The sequence below is a fragment of the Lepisosteus oculatus genome, chromosome 1 (genome assembly GCF_040954835.1).
Source record: "Lepisosteus oculatus isolate fLepOcu1 chromosome 1, fLepOcu1.hap2, whole genome shotgun sequence".
Taxonomy (NCBI): domain Eukaryota; kingdom Metazoa; phylum Chordata; class Actinopteri; order Semionotiformes; family Lepisosteidae; genus Lepisosteus; species Lepisosteus oculatus.
Window position 1 is genome coordinate 66,578,577 of NC_090696.1, and position 14,940 is coordinate 66,593,516.

Consider the following 14,940-nt stretch of genomic DNA (forward strand, 5'->3'; position numbering starts at 1 on the left):
CATTAAAGTGTCATTTATGGTTAAAGCTACAGTTATTCATGTTTGATTTTTTATGATAGTATAAAGTGTTTAAGAGGTTTGGAAGAGAGAAAAAATCATTTAAAGCCACTGGTGTTTGGCCAATTACTGCAATTTAGCTTAGAAAACGTACTAAAAAAAAGACCCAAAGTAAAGCTGGTGCTTTTTTAATATTCCTACTAGTTTTCAGCTGTAAGTTACTCTGTGTTGGGTTAGATATACTGATTTAAACATTTTCCCTAATTTCAGAAAACCAGCAATGGTCTTATAAAAATTGGTAGGGAACAGTTTTACGGAAATGGGACTGCATTAAAATAGCAATCGTTATATATACTGAAGTATTGTGGAGTAGTTCCAGGCAAACAAAATTTATTCCACAAACATTGCCAGGCTGATTTTCAAATAAAAGCATTACAGGGAATGTGTGCGGCATTTTTTTTTAATTCTTACTCTCACCTGTGCATTCAAAGAAATCATTTTACCAATTGCAGCGATTAGGCCAGTTAGGTAAAAACAGCGCCGGCACAGAGCTTACCTCTTTGGCTTTGTTCCTGCTCCTCATGTTCTCCGCAATGTATTTGACGCTTTCGATTGCCTGTTTAATTTCTGGAGAGACAACAGAGAACGCAAGCACAGTATTGATAGACTGGGGGCTCAGCTGTCGGCTCAGCTTACTGGTATCAGGCTCTGAGGGCTCTTTAGGATGCTGACACAGACATTTCTTTTGATCTTTGGGCAGTTTGTTCTCTCCGTATTCTAGGCAGTTCATAGCCCCCTGTTGAGATGCGCTGTTTTTCCTCTTTTTAGAGCCGCCCTTTGGCGTTTGCGGGTCCAAGGGTCGTCTCATGAACATTATCCTGGGCAGGACGCCGAGGAAAATCGAACGCACCCAGACTGGCATGGTGTGCGTCATGGGTGTCCTGTAGTGGACGTTCAGGACGAAGACGGTGATCACAATCGAAAGAGTGACAAATATCATGGTGAACAGCAGATATTCACCTATGAGTGGGATTACCAAAGACGTGGAGGGGATGGTTTCTGTGATGACAAGTAGGAACACAGTCAAGGAGAGCAGAACGGAAATGCACAAGGTGACTTTCTCGCCACAGTCTGAGGGAAGATAGAAGACCAGCACTGTGAGGAAAGAGATGAGGAGGCAGGGGATGATCAGGTTGATGGTGTAGAAGAGAGGCAGCCTCCGGATGTAAAAGGAGTACGTTATGTCTGGGTAGATTTCCTCACAGCAGTTGTACTTGATGTCATGTTTGTAGCCCGGGGCATCGATAATCTCCCACTCCCCGCTTTCCCAGAAATCTTTCAGGTTGACTTTAGAGCCAATCAAGACCAAATCGATTTTAGCTTTGTCGTATGTCCAGGAGCCAAATTTCATGGAGCAGTTTTGGTAGTCAAAGGGGAAATAAGTGATGTCCATGGGGCAAGAACTTTTAAAAATGGCGGGCGGCACCCAGGTCACTGTCCCATCATATTTCAACAAAGCCTTTGTTTTGTCTTCTACAAGAAAGTCTCCAACAGCACTGATAAGAGAGGAGCAAAACAAAATGTTATTTGGAAGAGGTGAAGTGTAAGCAACTCATTAAATATTGTGATCCTCCAAAAAAAATGGTTAGTGTAATATGTAGTTAGTGTAAAAGGTTAGTGTAATATAAGTCTCAGTCTGTTACTGCTCATACATTTTTTGTATCAGCCTCTAAAATTCTCTTTACTTACTTATTGTAAAGCACAATATCAGGCCTCCATATTTTATTGGATGGAACACGTATGTATTCAATTCCGTCAAATTCTGCAGGAATCCATTTTAACTTGTAGTCATTCCAAATCTGAAAACAGAAGAAAATAGTAGTATACCTGAGTGTCTTTAAATTCAGTGGGCCTCATTGATAGAGATTTAGTAAAAGGCTACAAAAGACACATTTAAGAACTATTCTGTCAGACACGTAATACATTTTTAAAAATAAGTTTGTATTCACAAAGGTGAATGCACATACAGTAGGAGTGAAGATCGAAATCATTACCTGTACAGGTCTCAGTATCTCTGAATCACAGATCATGTGTGAAGATGTTTCTTAAAGGGTGTCTAAATGTCTTGAATCTGAACATATGTTAAGTTAACATAACAGTCAATTTTGCAACTCTTCCAACAGTAGCTAAAGACGGTGATAGAATCAATGGATGGAAATATCAACCAAGCAGTGTTGGGGAAGAGTGGCAAAACTGGTCCAAATAGGCCTAAACTGAAAGTCTGAGTTCTATAACATGTAAAGTTAAGGAAACAACTGCTAGATCAAAACTAGAGGATCACCTATAAGGAAGTAATATCATAGGGAATAGTCACCATTGATTTAGAAAAGGTAGATCTCAGCTGACAGATTTGTTGGACTTCTTCGAACAAGTAATGTCAATAATGGATACACATATGAATACATGTGAATACATATACGATATGGTATATTTATATTTTCAGAAGGCTGTGATTGTGCATCAGTATGTACTATACGTATAATCATAAGTTGATTCACGGCAATCCATGTGCTACCTTTTACATAATTTTGCAATAGATGGTATAATTGAAACATTTTTTATAAGTCATTAACATCAAAGGCTGAGATAAAACAGAATGAAAGATAAATGAAAGAAAATGTCAGAGGATGTGTAAACAGAACAAAGAATACACTTTTACACTGCCCTGTGTGAAAATGGACTCGGCTGCATATACAGCACATTATGTTTTAATGCAATCACAGCTGCCTTTTTGAAATGAAAGCACTTTGTGTGCATATGTCAGGCAAGCAAAGCTAAAACCAATTTGAGCCACAATGTTGATGACTAACATGCTTTAAAATAGAATGCATCGACATCTATGCATAAGCTTAGTGACCTTGTCAGTTTGAAATACACAGGTTTCACAAACTGGCTTAACTCTCCTTTGAAACATAACATGCAAAGTGAACGTTGCTTTTTCAGATCAGAGAGCAAAAATAAGATGAAAAAAGGAGAGAGAGCCTCTTACAATCCGAGAAGCAGAATATGTCCCAGATATGCTGCTGGTAATCATTTCTTCTAAATCTGTTTTTAATATACATTTTTAAATGTTGAAAAAGCAACACTTTCTCATAGAAAGTGCACTTAACAGTCAGAAAGAAATAACCAGATTAGATCATTCAAACTAACGTATAAAGAATATTATTGAAACAAAGAAGTGACCATTTTCAGCAATATGCATACATTTGTTTTACTGCTATGTGAAAAAGCTAAGTATAATTGAAATTTAATCATATCAATAATAGTTTATAATCAAAACACTGGCATCAGTGAGTATGTTACAAGCAGAAAAGGTTCCAATCTGAACGACCAATGTTATTATGGACATGATATGAATTCTCTTTTCAAACGCAATCTCAGAATCAGCACTGTTGTCATAATGGGGATTTCCAAAGCAGTATATGCAGTCGTATCCTAATTAGGGGACTGTGATGACCCTGTCTCTCGGCAAACTCTATAGACAGATGCTAAGAGATATGTTATATTTTAGACAATACACCAAAACAAATGGACTGAGTGACAAAGGCAATTAATCAAGAGTGGTAATCAGCTCTTAAAATAATAAACTTGGTATAGTTCAAACTGGATAAAAGCAGACTGTATTTCCAACAGTTGTTCAAATATAATCTGAGTATCCACATAATTCAGTGCGCTCTACTGAAACTGTGATAGGTGATCATTTAGCTGAGAGAACGGCCATGGAGACAATGACATCCCTCAACTACAAACTAGGGATATGAGCCCCACACAAACAGATAACCCATCAACCAGTTGCACCTACACTGGCCCCAATCCTAATGAACAATGTATTTTCTCAATAGGTGCCTATGAAGACTAAATAATTGTTAAAAAGGGGAAGGGTATTTTATACAGAAAAGATGTCAACCACCTGCTGGTTTAATCATTTTAATCAAACACTCCAGTCGTTACCTGTATGTGGGATTCCCCGAAAAACAAATTACACTGGATGCATTTTTTTTCCTTTTATTAGACGTATAATAAATCATTTGAAATACAAGATGAATTTGCCTAAGAAAAAGTAGGAGAACTGCAACCTTTGACTTCTCAGGCCAGATTGTCCTTCTCAAAGATGTATTAATCCCCCGGGCTTGTCATCACAGTGTTTGAAAGTGAGATCTGTCATAATCTGTGTAACTACCACTTCATGATGCAGTGCCATAAAAAGGAGTTAATTAATCTTATGAAAAGCAGGTCACATTTGAGAACTAGAGAGCATATGGAATCACACAGATATTCATCAAACATGATGAAAGACATCAGTGGGATTCAGTTCTTTAAATCTTCTTTAATCTAGTAACACATATTTCTGCTGAATTCTGCTCAGTTGCACCCAGTGACAAGATCCAGCATGAAACAGGATAAAATGTAACAGTTACAGCTACTCAAAATGTCCACATGTCGAATATTTTCTTTTCATTGGATGAAATTCTGTATTCAGTCCAATTAACCATACATAAACGTTTCACTCCTCTTTGTTGTTTTTAAGCCATGCTGTCACCCTTTGACTATTATGGTGATGAAATCTGTCCTTGTACCCAGGCCAGAGTAAGCTCATGTTCGCAATATTGCCAAGATGTCTTTTTATCTTCGTCGGATATTGCTCATAACCGCTCACGTCTCTCCCAGTCAAAAAGCAGAGAAGCTCATACATGCATTATTTTCCCAGAATTGATTATCATAATGCAGTACATGCTGGTGTAATGAACAGTTCTTTCCGGACCCTATGTGGACGACACAATCCGAAGAAGTGGGGAAACACTGGGAAAACGTCATGCAGGGATACGGGGCTGAAAACAAGGGGGCGTGTCCAAAGTGCGCTGGTGCACGGGGGAGGCGTGGCTGAGGCAAACAATCCAAGAGTAATCCATAGAGGGAATCCAAAAACACAAGAGTAAGTCCATAGCCAGGAGATCCATCCAAACAAGAGAATTAAAAATACGAACCGGGTCGGAACCGGCGGACTAGGAACAGGAACAGAGGTTAAAACCTTAACGGGACCAGGCGCTTCCAGGTCCCGGACTCGCACGGTACGGAAACCAGATGCAGAGCCCGGATGAGCGTCAGCGCCTGGCTTTTAAGGTGGGCTGGGAATAGGGATCAGGTGCACAGAATAAAGTCTAAAGTGAAAGGGCTGGAGCACCCTTAAGGAGGGGGGACTATAATCGTGACAGCTGGTGCATCCAAGCATGTTCTTAAACTACAATATGATTAGGACTCAATGACTTGGACCTTAAATGAAACTAAAATACATGGGCCCTGTCCTATGCTGTTGGAACAACACATATGGAAAACAGTCTTTTTTTATCACAAAGAAAAAACCCATTTGCTTAGTTTGTAAAGAAAGCATTTTGGTGATGTAAATGTTCATACTTTGGTTTTATTATTAAAAAAGTACAGGGAATTGGAAGGTCAAGATACAGTATGTGGGAAAATATTGGATGTTTCTATTCAGCAAGATAAGTTTAATGAGCAGTGACAGACAACATTGTCTCAGTTAAGGCAAGTTATGGCAATTTCCAAAATGAACGGCCAAATCACGTAAGGTGTTTTCTCGTGCGACATTTGTTAAAGATTGTAAGCTCAAAGTCTCAGATACAGGGACTTGCTCATGTCTTTTCAAAAACACTGTAGCTGAAAGCGTGAATGACCTACTGTAGCTACTGTACCAATCTCCGTTTGTGGCATTTAGTCTTTCTGTAGATTATGGGTTTGATTTTACCGATGCAACTCGGCTACCACTTTTCCTCTGTGGTGTGGAAGCAGATCTTAAAATTACAGAAAAATCTGTGAATGTCGCACCTACAAAATGGCAACCCAACAGGAATGAACATACTGTATGGCAAGAGTCTGAGATGGGTTTCAACAACATGGCACTACAGTGAGAAGAAGACAGTTGTCTTAACAGCTGATGGAGCCCAGTCCTGTGTGGTAAAAGGACACAAAAAAACTATGAAAGGTGAATGATACTGGAAAACCTTCCCCTGTATTATACATCCAAAAGTACTGAGAGTGAAAATGGAAATATTCCTGAAAATGGAAATGTTATGACTATGGGTTGTGAAATTTATTAAGTTCATACCGACAAAAAGGCCTGAATCTTAGGTGATTTTAGGTATTTCTATAGCACCTCTAACAATCTAGTGACTGTCTAGGTACAGTATACTAAGCTGTGGGACATTGCTCGAATGGTCCTTTGAACTGGAAAAAGAAATATAACTGCTCATGCACAGTTAAAGGAGAAAATCAGACATGAAATAGCTATGCAATTTTGGATTTAACTGTGATACTGTATACTGGAATATCTCAAGACTATGAATGTTAAATTACAAAGCTGAAAATAGGTCATTACAGAAATGTATGAGGGTGTAAAGGTGTAAAAATTATGTATTTGAGAAAAGCAAATGTTAGCAGGAAATCTGTCACACATATTTCTGTGTGCCAAACCGGTTCCGACTATATGATGAATGCAGCTTTACCAAGTGCTGCAAAATCAAACAAGCTGCGCTGAAAATCTGAAAACTGCTTTTGAGATTTTCACCAAACAGCAATTCCAACTTCATCTCTTTTTTTCTAAACTATTCTGATTGAGCTATCAGGCAGTTGTGCACTGAAGACCAAGTTGGACTTTGTCAGTATTGAATAGTTTTACTGCCAACTCCCTGTCACATTTCCACTGCTCTGCCTTCAGTCTGCACAGGTTGTGTCAATGTTTGGGAGGATACATTGTGTGAACAGCTGTTCTCGCTTGTGATCAATACATCGCTACCAATATCTTGGGAGCATGATGAACATTTACATTCTTTACTGAGTCTTTATTATCCCCGGGGGGGACAAGTTGTTTTATAGCAGCAGTGTTCAAACAGAAAAAAAACTGGAACAACAATATACTGTACATATTTACACTGAAGGTAAAATAGTTAAGTAACGATATGGCTACAGGTATAAATGACAACTTGGGGAGTCGGTATCTGCATTCTGATGGGAGTAACTGGAAATTATTAAACAAGGGGTATGAAGGATCATATCCGATGGATTTGGCTTGACGTGAGTGATAGATGGAGGAGAGGGCTGGAAGATCAGCACCAATGACCTTCTGTTCACAAGGTTGCCTACATAAATTCACACATTAGTCTCACTGAAATAGTCAGATGGCCTCAGCAAAAGTTGGCCAAGATGAGGCCAAGCAAATATGTAACCTTTGAAAATTCTTTATGCATTTTAGCCCATGTGTATATAGAATCAATACTATGGGCCTGGAATAAGCCATTAAATCAGAAATGGCCCTTGGTAAAACTCAGTTGGACATTCCTGCATAAACCCATCAAACATAAACAGGTTAATTATTTAGACACAGTAAACAGACTTTGAAGCTGTCTCTCGGGCAGCTTCACTTCGGTTGTGGACTACAGAGGAACCCAGCTACCCTCATCCCTGCCCAGAACGTTCTAGGACCCCTAAAGTATTTTTCTCTACCCCTCCCCTTTCCAGTTCCATTCCCCTCCTACTGACGCCACACCTGGTAGTTTGCCCCATGTATAAGTGGGACACTGCTGACCTCGTGACCTTCACCACCCTCCTCCAGGGCCAAGGGGCAGCATAGCACTCAGCTCACATGTGACCCCTCTCTGGGTTTTCTGGGTCCCTTAACTAGCTGACCAGGGCTGTGTCATTAGCAAACTGAATGAGAACACCCACTGATAAGGTATTTTCACAACTTTACCCTGCTTATACCTGCAAACAGGTGTTCAACATGAAACTTTTCTAAAGGGTGTATGTTTTGAAATAGCACTTCCATTAGCTGGTCTAAGGTTGAACACATACTGCAGAAGGCCCTGAAGGGTTTTGCATCTGTGTAAGGACCCTGCCTGCTTTTTGCCATGCCTGATCAAGTAAGAACTTGGTCTCAACCTTCACTAACACATTCAGTCTCTTGGAAATAGTCCCAAAGTCTTTGAATCACCATTTGAATGACACTAATTTCATCCTTGAGAACTTTGAGAATGACCTACCTCAGGGTGATCCCACTCTGGTCCTGCAGTGCCAGTGTGTCTGCACGATTGTATTACAATTTAACTTTTAACGCCTTTAATCACCTCATTATTGCCTTAATTGGACTAATTTACCCAACTATCCCTATTCAGGTGCTACTGTTTGAAAGAGGTCTCGAAAACGCACAGCCACACCAATATTTCAAGAAACAAACTGACCTTCATCATTAACACTGAACACATTGTTCTCTCATTTCTTATTGCTGTCACATATAGTATTGCTTCATTTTTTTTAATATAACACCTTTAGGAAGAATCTCTTTTAACATTATTTCAGCATGATGCCAAATTATAAACAATAAAGGGAAATTGTCACAAAGGTATTTTGCATTTCTGATGTCATTCATAATGGACACCTAGTGGTTACATTCTGCCCTCAGTGAAACACATAATTTTTAAGGATTTTTTTGCCATTTAACCTGTTCTTGTGCAGTCCTTGTGTTATATCCGTAGTTTTGAGATGCAGGACTAAAGCAAAGTTGCCTCCACAATGCTCTGTTAAAAACCTTTAAATCTTTCTTCCCTCCGAGCTGTTAAGGAGATCTGCTTATCAGCAAAATCACAAGTATGAAAACATCTTTTGGAGGCAGCTGTCAAAAAAATGACAATCATATGTCCACTGCCACCCTGACTTTGTCCTTGAATAGCATACTAATGTTTTCTGCACTGTTTAGTGTGTGCCTAGACCTTAAGCTGACCTACTTCTACATATCAATAGGTACCCTTAAAACTTAAACACATTTTTTGCAAATCATCTAAATGATAGACTTAATCTTCCCTGGACACTTCGAAACAACTAGTAAATACTTGCCATCTTTGCCTTTCCTCTTGGTCGTCAGTAAAATCCATAATTTTCTGGTCTCTTTTTTACTTTGTAAAACGGTAGTTTTAACAGACATTGCTCTAAAGTTGTGGACAAGCGATGCAAACAACCAGAATGAACCAAGAGCAGAAAATACCAATTTTGCCCGCAGCAACATTCTCCAACAATGTTTGACGCAACTGTTTTTAAATAGAAGTCTTGTTATTGCAATCAGGCTGCAAACCGATTCTGCACAAAGATAAATAACACAGACAAGAAAAACACCAATGTCTCAAAAAGTGAGGCAACTCGTTTTCAAAAGGTTGAGGAGGACATGAATATAGTATCTAGGGTAAGAGTTTATTTTGTGAGTTTCAACTCCTAAGAGAAGATTAGCTTATCTTCTCTTAGGACTTAAGATTCTTGTTGATGTATGACAGCACCCACTTACAATCTTCCTTATATAATGAATTTCCCAAAGCTGCATATTGGCACTGATCGCTGTAATGTTAATTAGGTTAGACAGCATCCTCAAAGACCCATTGATTTATTTGAAATCAAAGTGCCTCACATTGATGCAGATCAATAGAACTTACATGTCGCAGCCATAGGTTGGTTTCCATTATCTGATTTACTTCATCCTAAAAAACAAAAAATGATATGCAAAGAAAATTATGCAAGGAGACTTCAAACTGTAATTCTACAAGATTGCTTGCAGACAAATTGTCTTTTTCAGGGTCTTTCCTTATCTTTTGGATTAACATTACAGACTTATCTATAATCTATAATTATCTATATATTATATTATATTACCTATAATTATTGTCAATTAGTAATACACATTTAATTTTGCTCAAAAACCTTACATAACAAAAGTTATCATATCAAATTAAATTGAAAAGATATGTTATGAGCTATATAACTTTTTAGCTTTATACTATACTGTATGTCCATGACTGTACTGTCATTCTTCACTTGTAGGTACATAGTTTATGTACTACAATAAATCACATTATCAATTTAAAACTAGAATAATAATTAAGCAACATGTTTACAATATATTTTGTATGTAAGAAATGTGTTCTTACTACTTTGACCAGCTGTGAAATGGATACTTCGAACTCCACTGTCACTGGGTCAGATACATTTTCTACTGGCCTTATGAACTGGTTGTAGCGCCGGAAGAGTCTCCTGAATAACCTGTCTTCACCTTTGGATGAGAAGCAGTCTGTGTTCCAAGAAAAAGAGAGGGAAAAGAAAATCCAATAATTGTACATTTAAAACCCTTTCAACTTTTTCAATAGTCCAACCACTGAGAATGTTGGTGTTTTTCAGCTTGATAAAATATTTCCAGAATACTTTTGCCAAAGTCTAACATGAAATTTTCCAAATGTGTTTCCACCTCACCGTCAGTGCCTGAAAATCTCCAGATTAGTCACGTGCATAGCACACGGGAGATGTTGTCTCAGTGCACACAGGAGAGAAGACGTTTCCAGTCAATGAACACTATAAGCCATTCCCTAGAACATCATAGAGATGTGTAGGCTGCCACAGCTACAGTAAGAGGCAGACAAGCAAATGATGTCAGATATACAGTAGCTGGTAAAATATTAAAAGACCACTCAAAAAATCTAAAAGGCTTGAAGGGAGCTAGTGTTATTTGAGTGTTAGAATCTTTTAAAGCAGAACTGATCATCCTCTAGAAAGAGAAACAGAATGGGTCTTATGAAGAGTAAAGAGAATGCCATACAGAATCAGAATCAGAGATGTGAATAAAGATTTCACAAATACCCGATATCAGAAAAATGCAAATGTTCTTCAGACAGTATAGGGGATACCTGCACGTACTTTACAGTAAATGTTTATTATATTAAATATCGAGAAACATCTTCAGGACAAGCACAAGACTTCCTTATAGACCTTTCCTCCAATGAAATAAGGAAAAGCCTTTTACTGCTGTGCCAAACTAAGGATTCCTCACTTCTGTCTATCTAGGGCCTGTCGTAAGACCACATAATAGGCAAGCTTTGACCTCATCTTTTTCCCATTCTTCTCCGACAAACCTGTTTTTCTTAATAATATGGGAGCTCTATCAGTTCTGGAACTTTCTATGTTTCCCTGGATATGGCCAATATGTCGCTGGATCTTTCAAGGAAAAAGCGCTGGCTGATTGGTGTCATCTTTCTAAATCTCACCAAAACTGAGGAGATGCATTATATATATCCATAAAGAACAAACAAACAACAAAGCCTGATTTATACATGAGAAGTGTACCCATAAATTATTTGCCCTAAAGATGTCTTGATAATGTCTGACATGTACTCATTTACAGACCCATAAACATGGTTGACACAGTACTTCAATTACTGTGTATGCCACATGACAAGATCCCTCAGGGAAGGTAATCTAATTAATATGACCAAGGCGACATTTTCTCATCTCAGCACAGGCCCAAGCTAACAACTTAAATAGTGTTGAGTCAGGTGGTTTCTCAAGACCCATTACTTGATTGTGCCACCAAAGAAAGGATTCTATGAAACTCCATCGTTAAGTGACTGTTCCCACTCTACTCCTATTGGAGACTACTGCTGTGACTGGGTTAGGAAAATGTAGCTCAGTACCAACCTGTTAATTAGAACCTGAGCTGGGAAAAACAGCTAAGCCTGCTGCCTTTTTGACAGCTCCCACCTGTGTATCCTTGCTTTATACTTCTGTGACAGGATTATTCTTGCTTTTCACTAGCTATATCACCAATGCCAAAACATACAGCCTGTGGGCCAGGTCTGGCGCGCCAAGCTCATTTGTTGGGCTCGTGTAGCAGGTGAGGTCCGAGCCTCAGCCAGGATGCAACTGGCACCATGTCAGAGTCTGCAGACGCCATCGGTGATGTTGCTAAATCTCGCATGCACAGCAGTCCCTGTGGTTCTAAAATTCACATTCAATTTCATATTCAAAGAGCTACTGTATATTGGCATGACTGATGACTTAAGCGTGTTGCCAAAGCAGATGCCATGAACACAACATTTACAGTACAAACACACTATTGGACATTTACATACATCACATAAAACATTATTGTAAGACAGGCTCATTCTCTATTCTTCAGGCTGTGTCAGGTGATGACATACTGGGTTGTTAGGGCTCTCTACTTCTGTGCAACCTCAAAGCCTGTGTTTAATGATGTCGCAAGTCTAGTCTTCCTTGAACAAACAAAAGTGCACAACAGTGAGACAAAGCTTGGAGCAATGTCAGCGACTCCACTAACTACTGGTCTTACTGAAACAAAACATATTTCTTTTTCCTGACAATGACAAAAGCATAATCTTGAAAATAATGCTGTCTGTTTCAAGAGACGTGGAGAAAATTCTGTTACTATGTTGAAATGAATGGAAAGATGACAAGTTTGATTTGTAGGCAACAGGTGGCTTTTGCCCAAGGGCAAGAGCAGTAGTTGTGAATCTATCGAATAGAAGGGAATTCATTGCTGTTTTTACATCACGTTACTAGCAACTTGTGTCCTTGTAGCTTTTGTGACACGATGTCCCTTAACTATTGCTAAAATTCTTTTCCAGTTAAAAACAGCAGCACACAAAGAAAACAGTTTAGCAGAAATAAAAAATGCAAGCTGCTTTTCATTTAAATGCACACAAATTCTGTGTATTACATTTTTCAGGTTATGCGGATCGCTAATCCCAGAGCATGTACTGTACATATATGAAGCATATACACATTTGCTGTGTCTAGTTTTCACCAGTTATTGAATGAGACATGCAGACAGAGATTTATCATAGTGTGCAAAAATTACACTTATGATATATGAGTTTATAATGAAAGTTCGGGATGGATAACAACAACCAAGTTCAATTAGATTTAACTGTCAGTAATTAACAATCACTCCTGACATCATTTCCTGTCCTAAACACTATACAGTAAATACTGTACATAATCCCCTTCCCTCCTATGCATACTGTACATAATTTTGCATCCCTCCTCCACCTCTCAAGCAGGTTCATTCAAATTTAGACTAAACACTCCATATTCCTTTCAGTACACTTAATTATTCGTTGTTTTTATTCCTAGGGACTTTAAATAATCACAGTTAATAATGCTAAACAAACATCCCCTTATTCAGAAGACAAGGAGTCAGTTTGTTAAATAGGTATCAAGTGAATATGCTTACCTGCTAACGCCCAAAATACGGAACAATGTAAATGACACTATGAAATGGCTGTGCCCAGACTTCTGTTAATTTATGGTAAATTTGGCCCATTTGAAGCGTGTTTAAATTAAATCTGGCCTACCGTAGCAAATGTGTTTGACAACCCAGAGCATGATGCTAAAAGTGATTCGTTTCACACACCCATTATCAGACAGCTGTTTATTTCAACTCTCAGCTCATCCCAGATGCATATGGTACAAGGCAAAGCTAAAACCCTCAATGGGACGCCAATTCCTCACAAGGCACACATCTTGAGAGACAATTTAAAGACATCAATTACCCTAGCCAGTACATTTTCGGAAGACAAGAGGAAACGCAGGGAGAATATGCAAACTCCACACAGAATTTGACTCACTCTAGAATTGAACCCAAGACACAAGAACGATGTGGCCCTGACTCCACTCCACCACGCCCCCTGTCCAATCACAAGCAAAATCAAATTAATCACATTCTAGGTTTTTTTTTTCCTGTGCAAATCCCTACTAATCTGACAGCACTTTATGCAGTTCCTATTTATAGACCAAATGGAGCTAGAATATAGATGGAATATTTAAAGCTTGTTATAAAAAACTGTAGTTGAAGAGAAAAAAATAAAAGAAGACACATGCCATCTATGCATAAAATAATAATGTCTTGTGTAATTTGTCTTAATTTTATTTAAGCAAAAGTAATATAAATTCAAAAATGTTATGTAACATTGCAGTTTTTCTGTATACAGTATTGTCAGAGTACTTTGATGTGTTGACTAAAGATGCTCTCCTTAAAATTATTATCTGAGAAAGACATGTTGAATGATCTCGTTGGGTTTTTTTTTTAAATGGAACCAGAAAGTGGGATTAGGGTTTTGGCATAATACAGGAATATCAGTCATTTTAATGATATATTGGACACTCTCATTATTGAATAAGGTTGACCTGTTTAGCATCACACAAAATTAAGATCTGTCTGGCACCCAATCCAAAGGGCATTCCAAAAAAGTGCATTTGATGATGGATCTCACCATGTTACAGTACACCGTTACTGAATGCTTTTGTGGGATTACAATCAAGAATCACTTTATTCTTACCATGTAAGATTGTTTCAGGTGATGCTGTCAATGCCAGGGATTTCTAATGCCTTTCATGAAACTTCATCAATCTCTGCTGCAGTCCAACCTATCAGCAACCCCCAGCAAAGTCTCACTTTACAGCACGTTCGGTTAAGCCTCTTTTACCAAACTGTTTCTAGGTCTTTGGCGTGTGTGTAAAACACCCAGGCTTTGTAAGACACTAGTGAAAAACAAAGTAATGCATGATGGAGGAAGAAACAAAACACAAATTTAATCATAGGAAAAAGAGATGGTTTAGGTAATAAACACTGAAAGGATTCCAGGGTGACACTTCTAGTAAAAATCCTCAAGAAGCTCTGACATCATGAACATCATGTCATCCTTATACCCCACCTCAACAAATGTCATAAACTGAACATGACTGGGCAAGATACTGTAAAGTACTTGCCAAACATGGTGCTGACAGCCTATTCAATTAATGGCACTTCCAGATTCATGGATTATAACAGCAGATCAGTAGATCTGACATTAGACCTAGATGACATTACACTTCTTCTCAACACCCAGAGGCTGTTCTTTTTGAATGGCATAAAAAGTAGGTCCCTCCGATGATAGTTTGCACTTGTACAGCAAATATAACTGTTTCGATGAAGTTTTCAATTTTGTGCTCGTGTGCATGCAAACACGGGTACTTGTGGGCCGTGTCAGGTTTTTAATATCTTGC

At 38.4% G+C, this 14,940-nt stretch overlaps 1 protein-coding gene across 1 annotated transcript in view; it reads right to left on the reverse strand.

Moving 5' to 3' along the window:
- Positions 1–14,940, reverse strand: part of chrna6 (cholinergic receptor, nicotinic, alpha 6) — a 35,494-nt gene that overhangs the window by 5,635 nt on the left and 14,919 nt on the right. Inside the window, exons 2-5 of the mRNA XM_015345358.2 lie at positions 10,038–10,177; positions 9,546–9,590; positions 1,747–1,856; positions 554–1,553 (exon numbers count right to left, since the gene is read on the reverse strand). Coding sequence (XP_015200844.1) covers positions 554–1,553; positions 1,747–1,856; positions 9,546–9,590; positions 10,038–10,177 — 1,295 coding nt within the window. The remainder of the gene's footprint in view (positions 1–553; positions 1,554–1,746; positions 1,857–9,545; positions 9,591–10,037; positions 10,178–14,940) is intronic.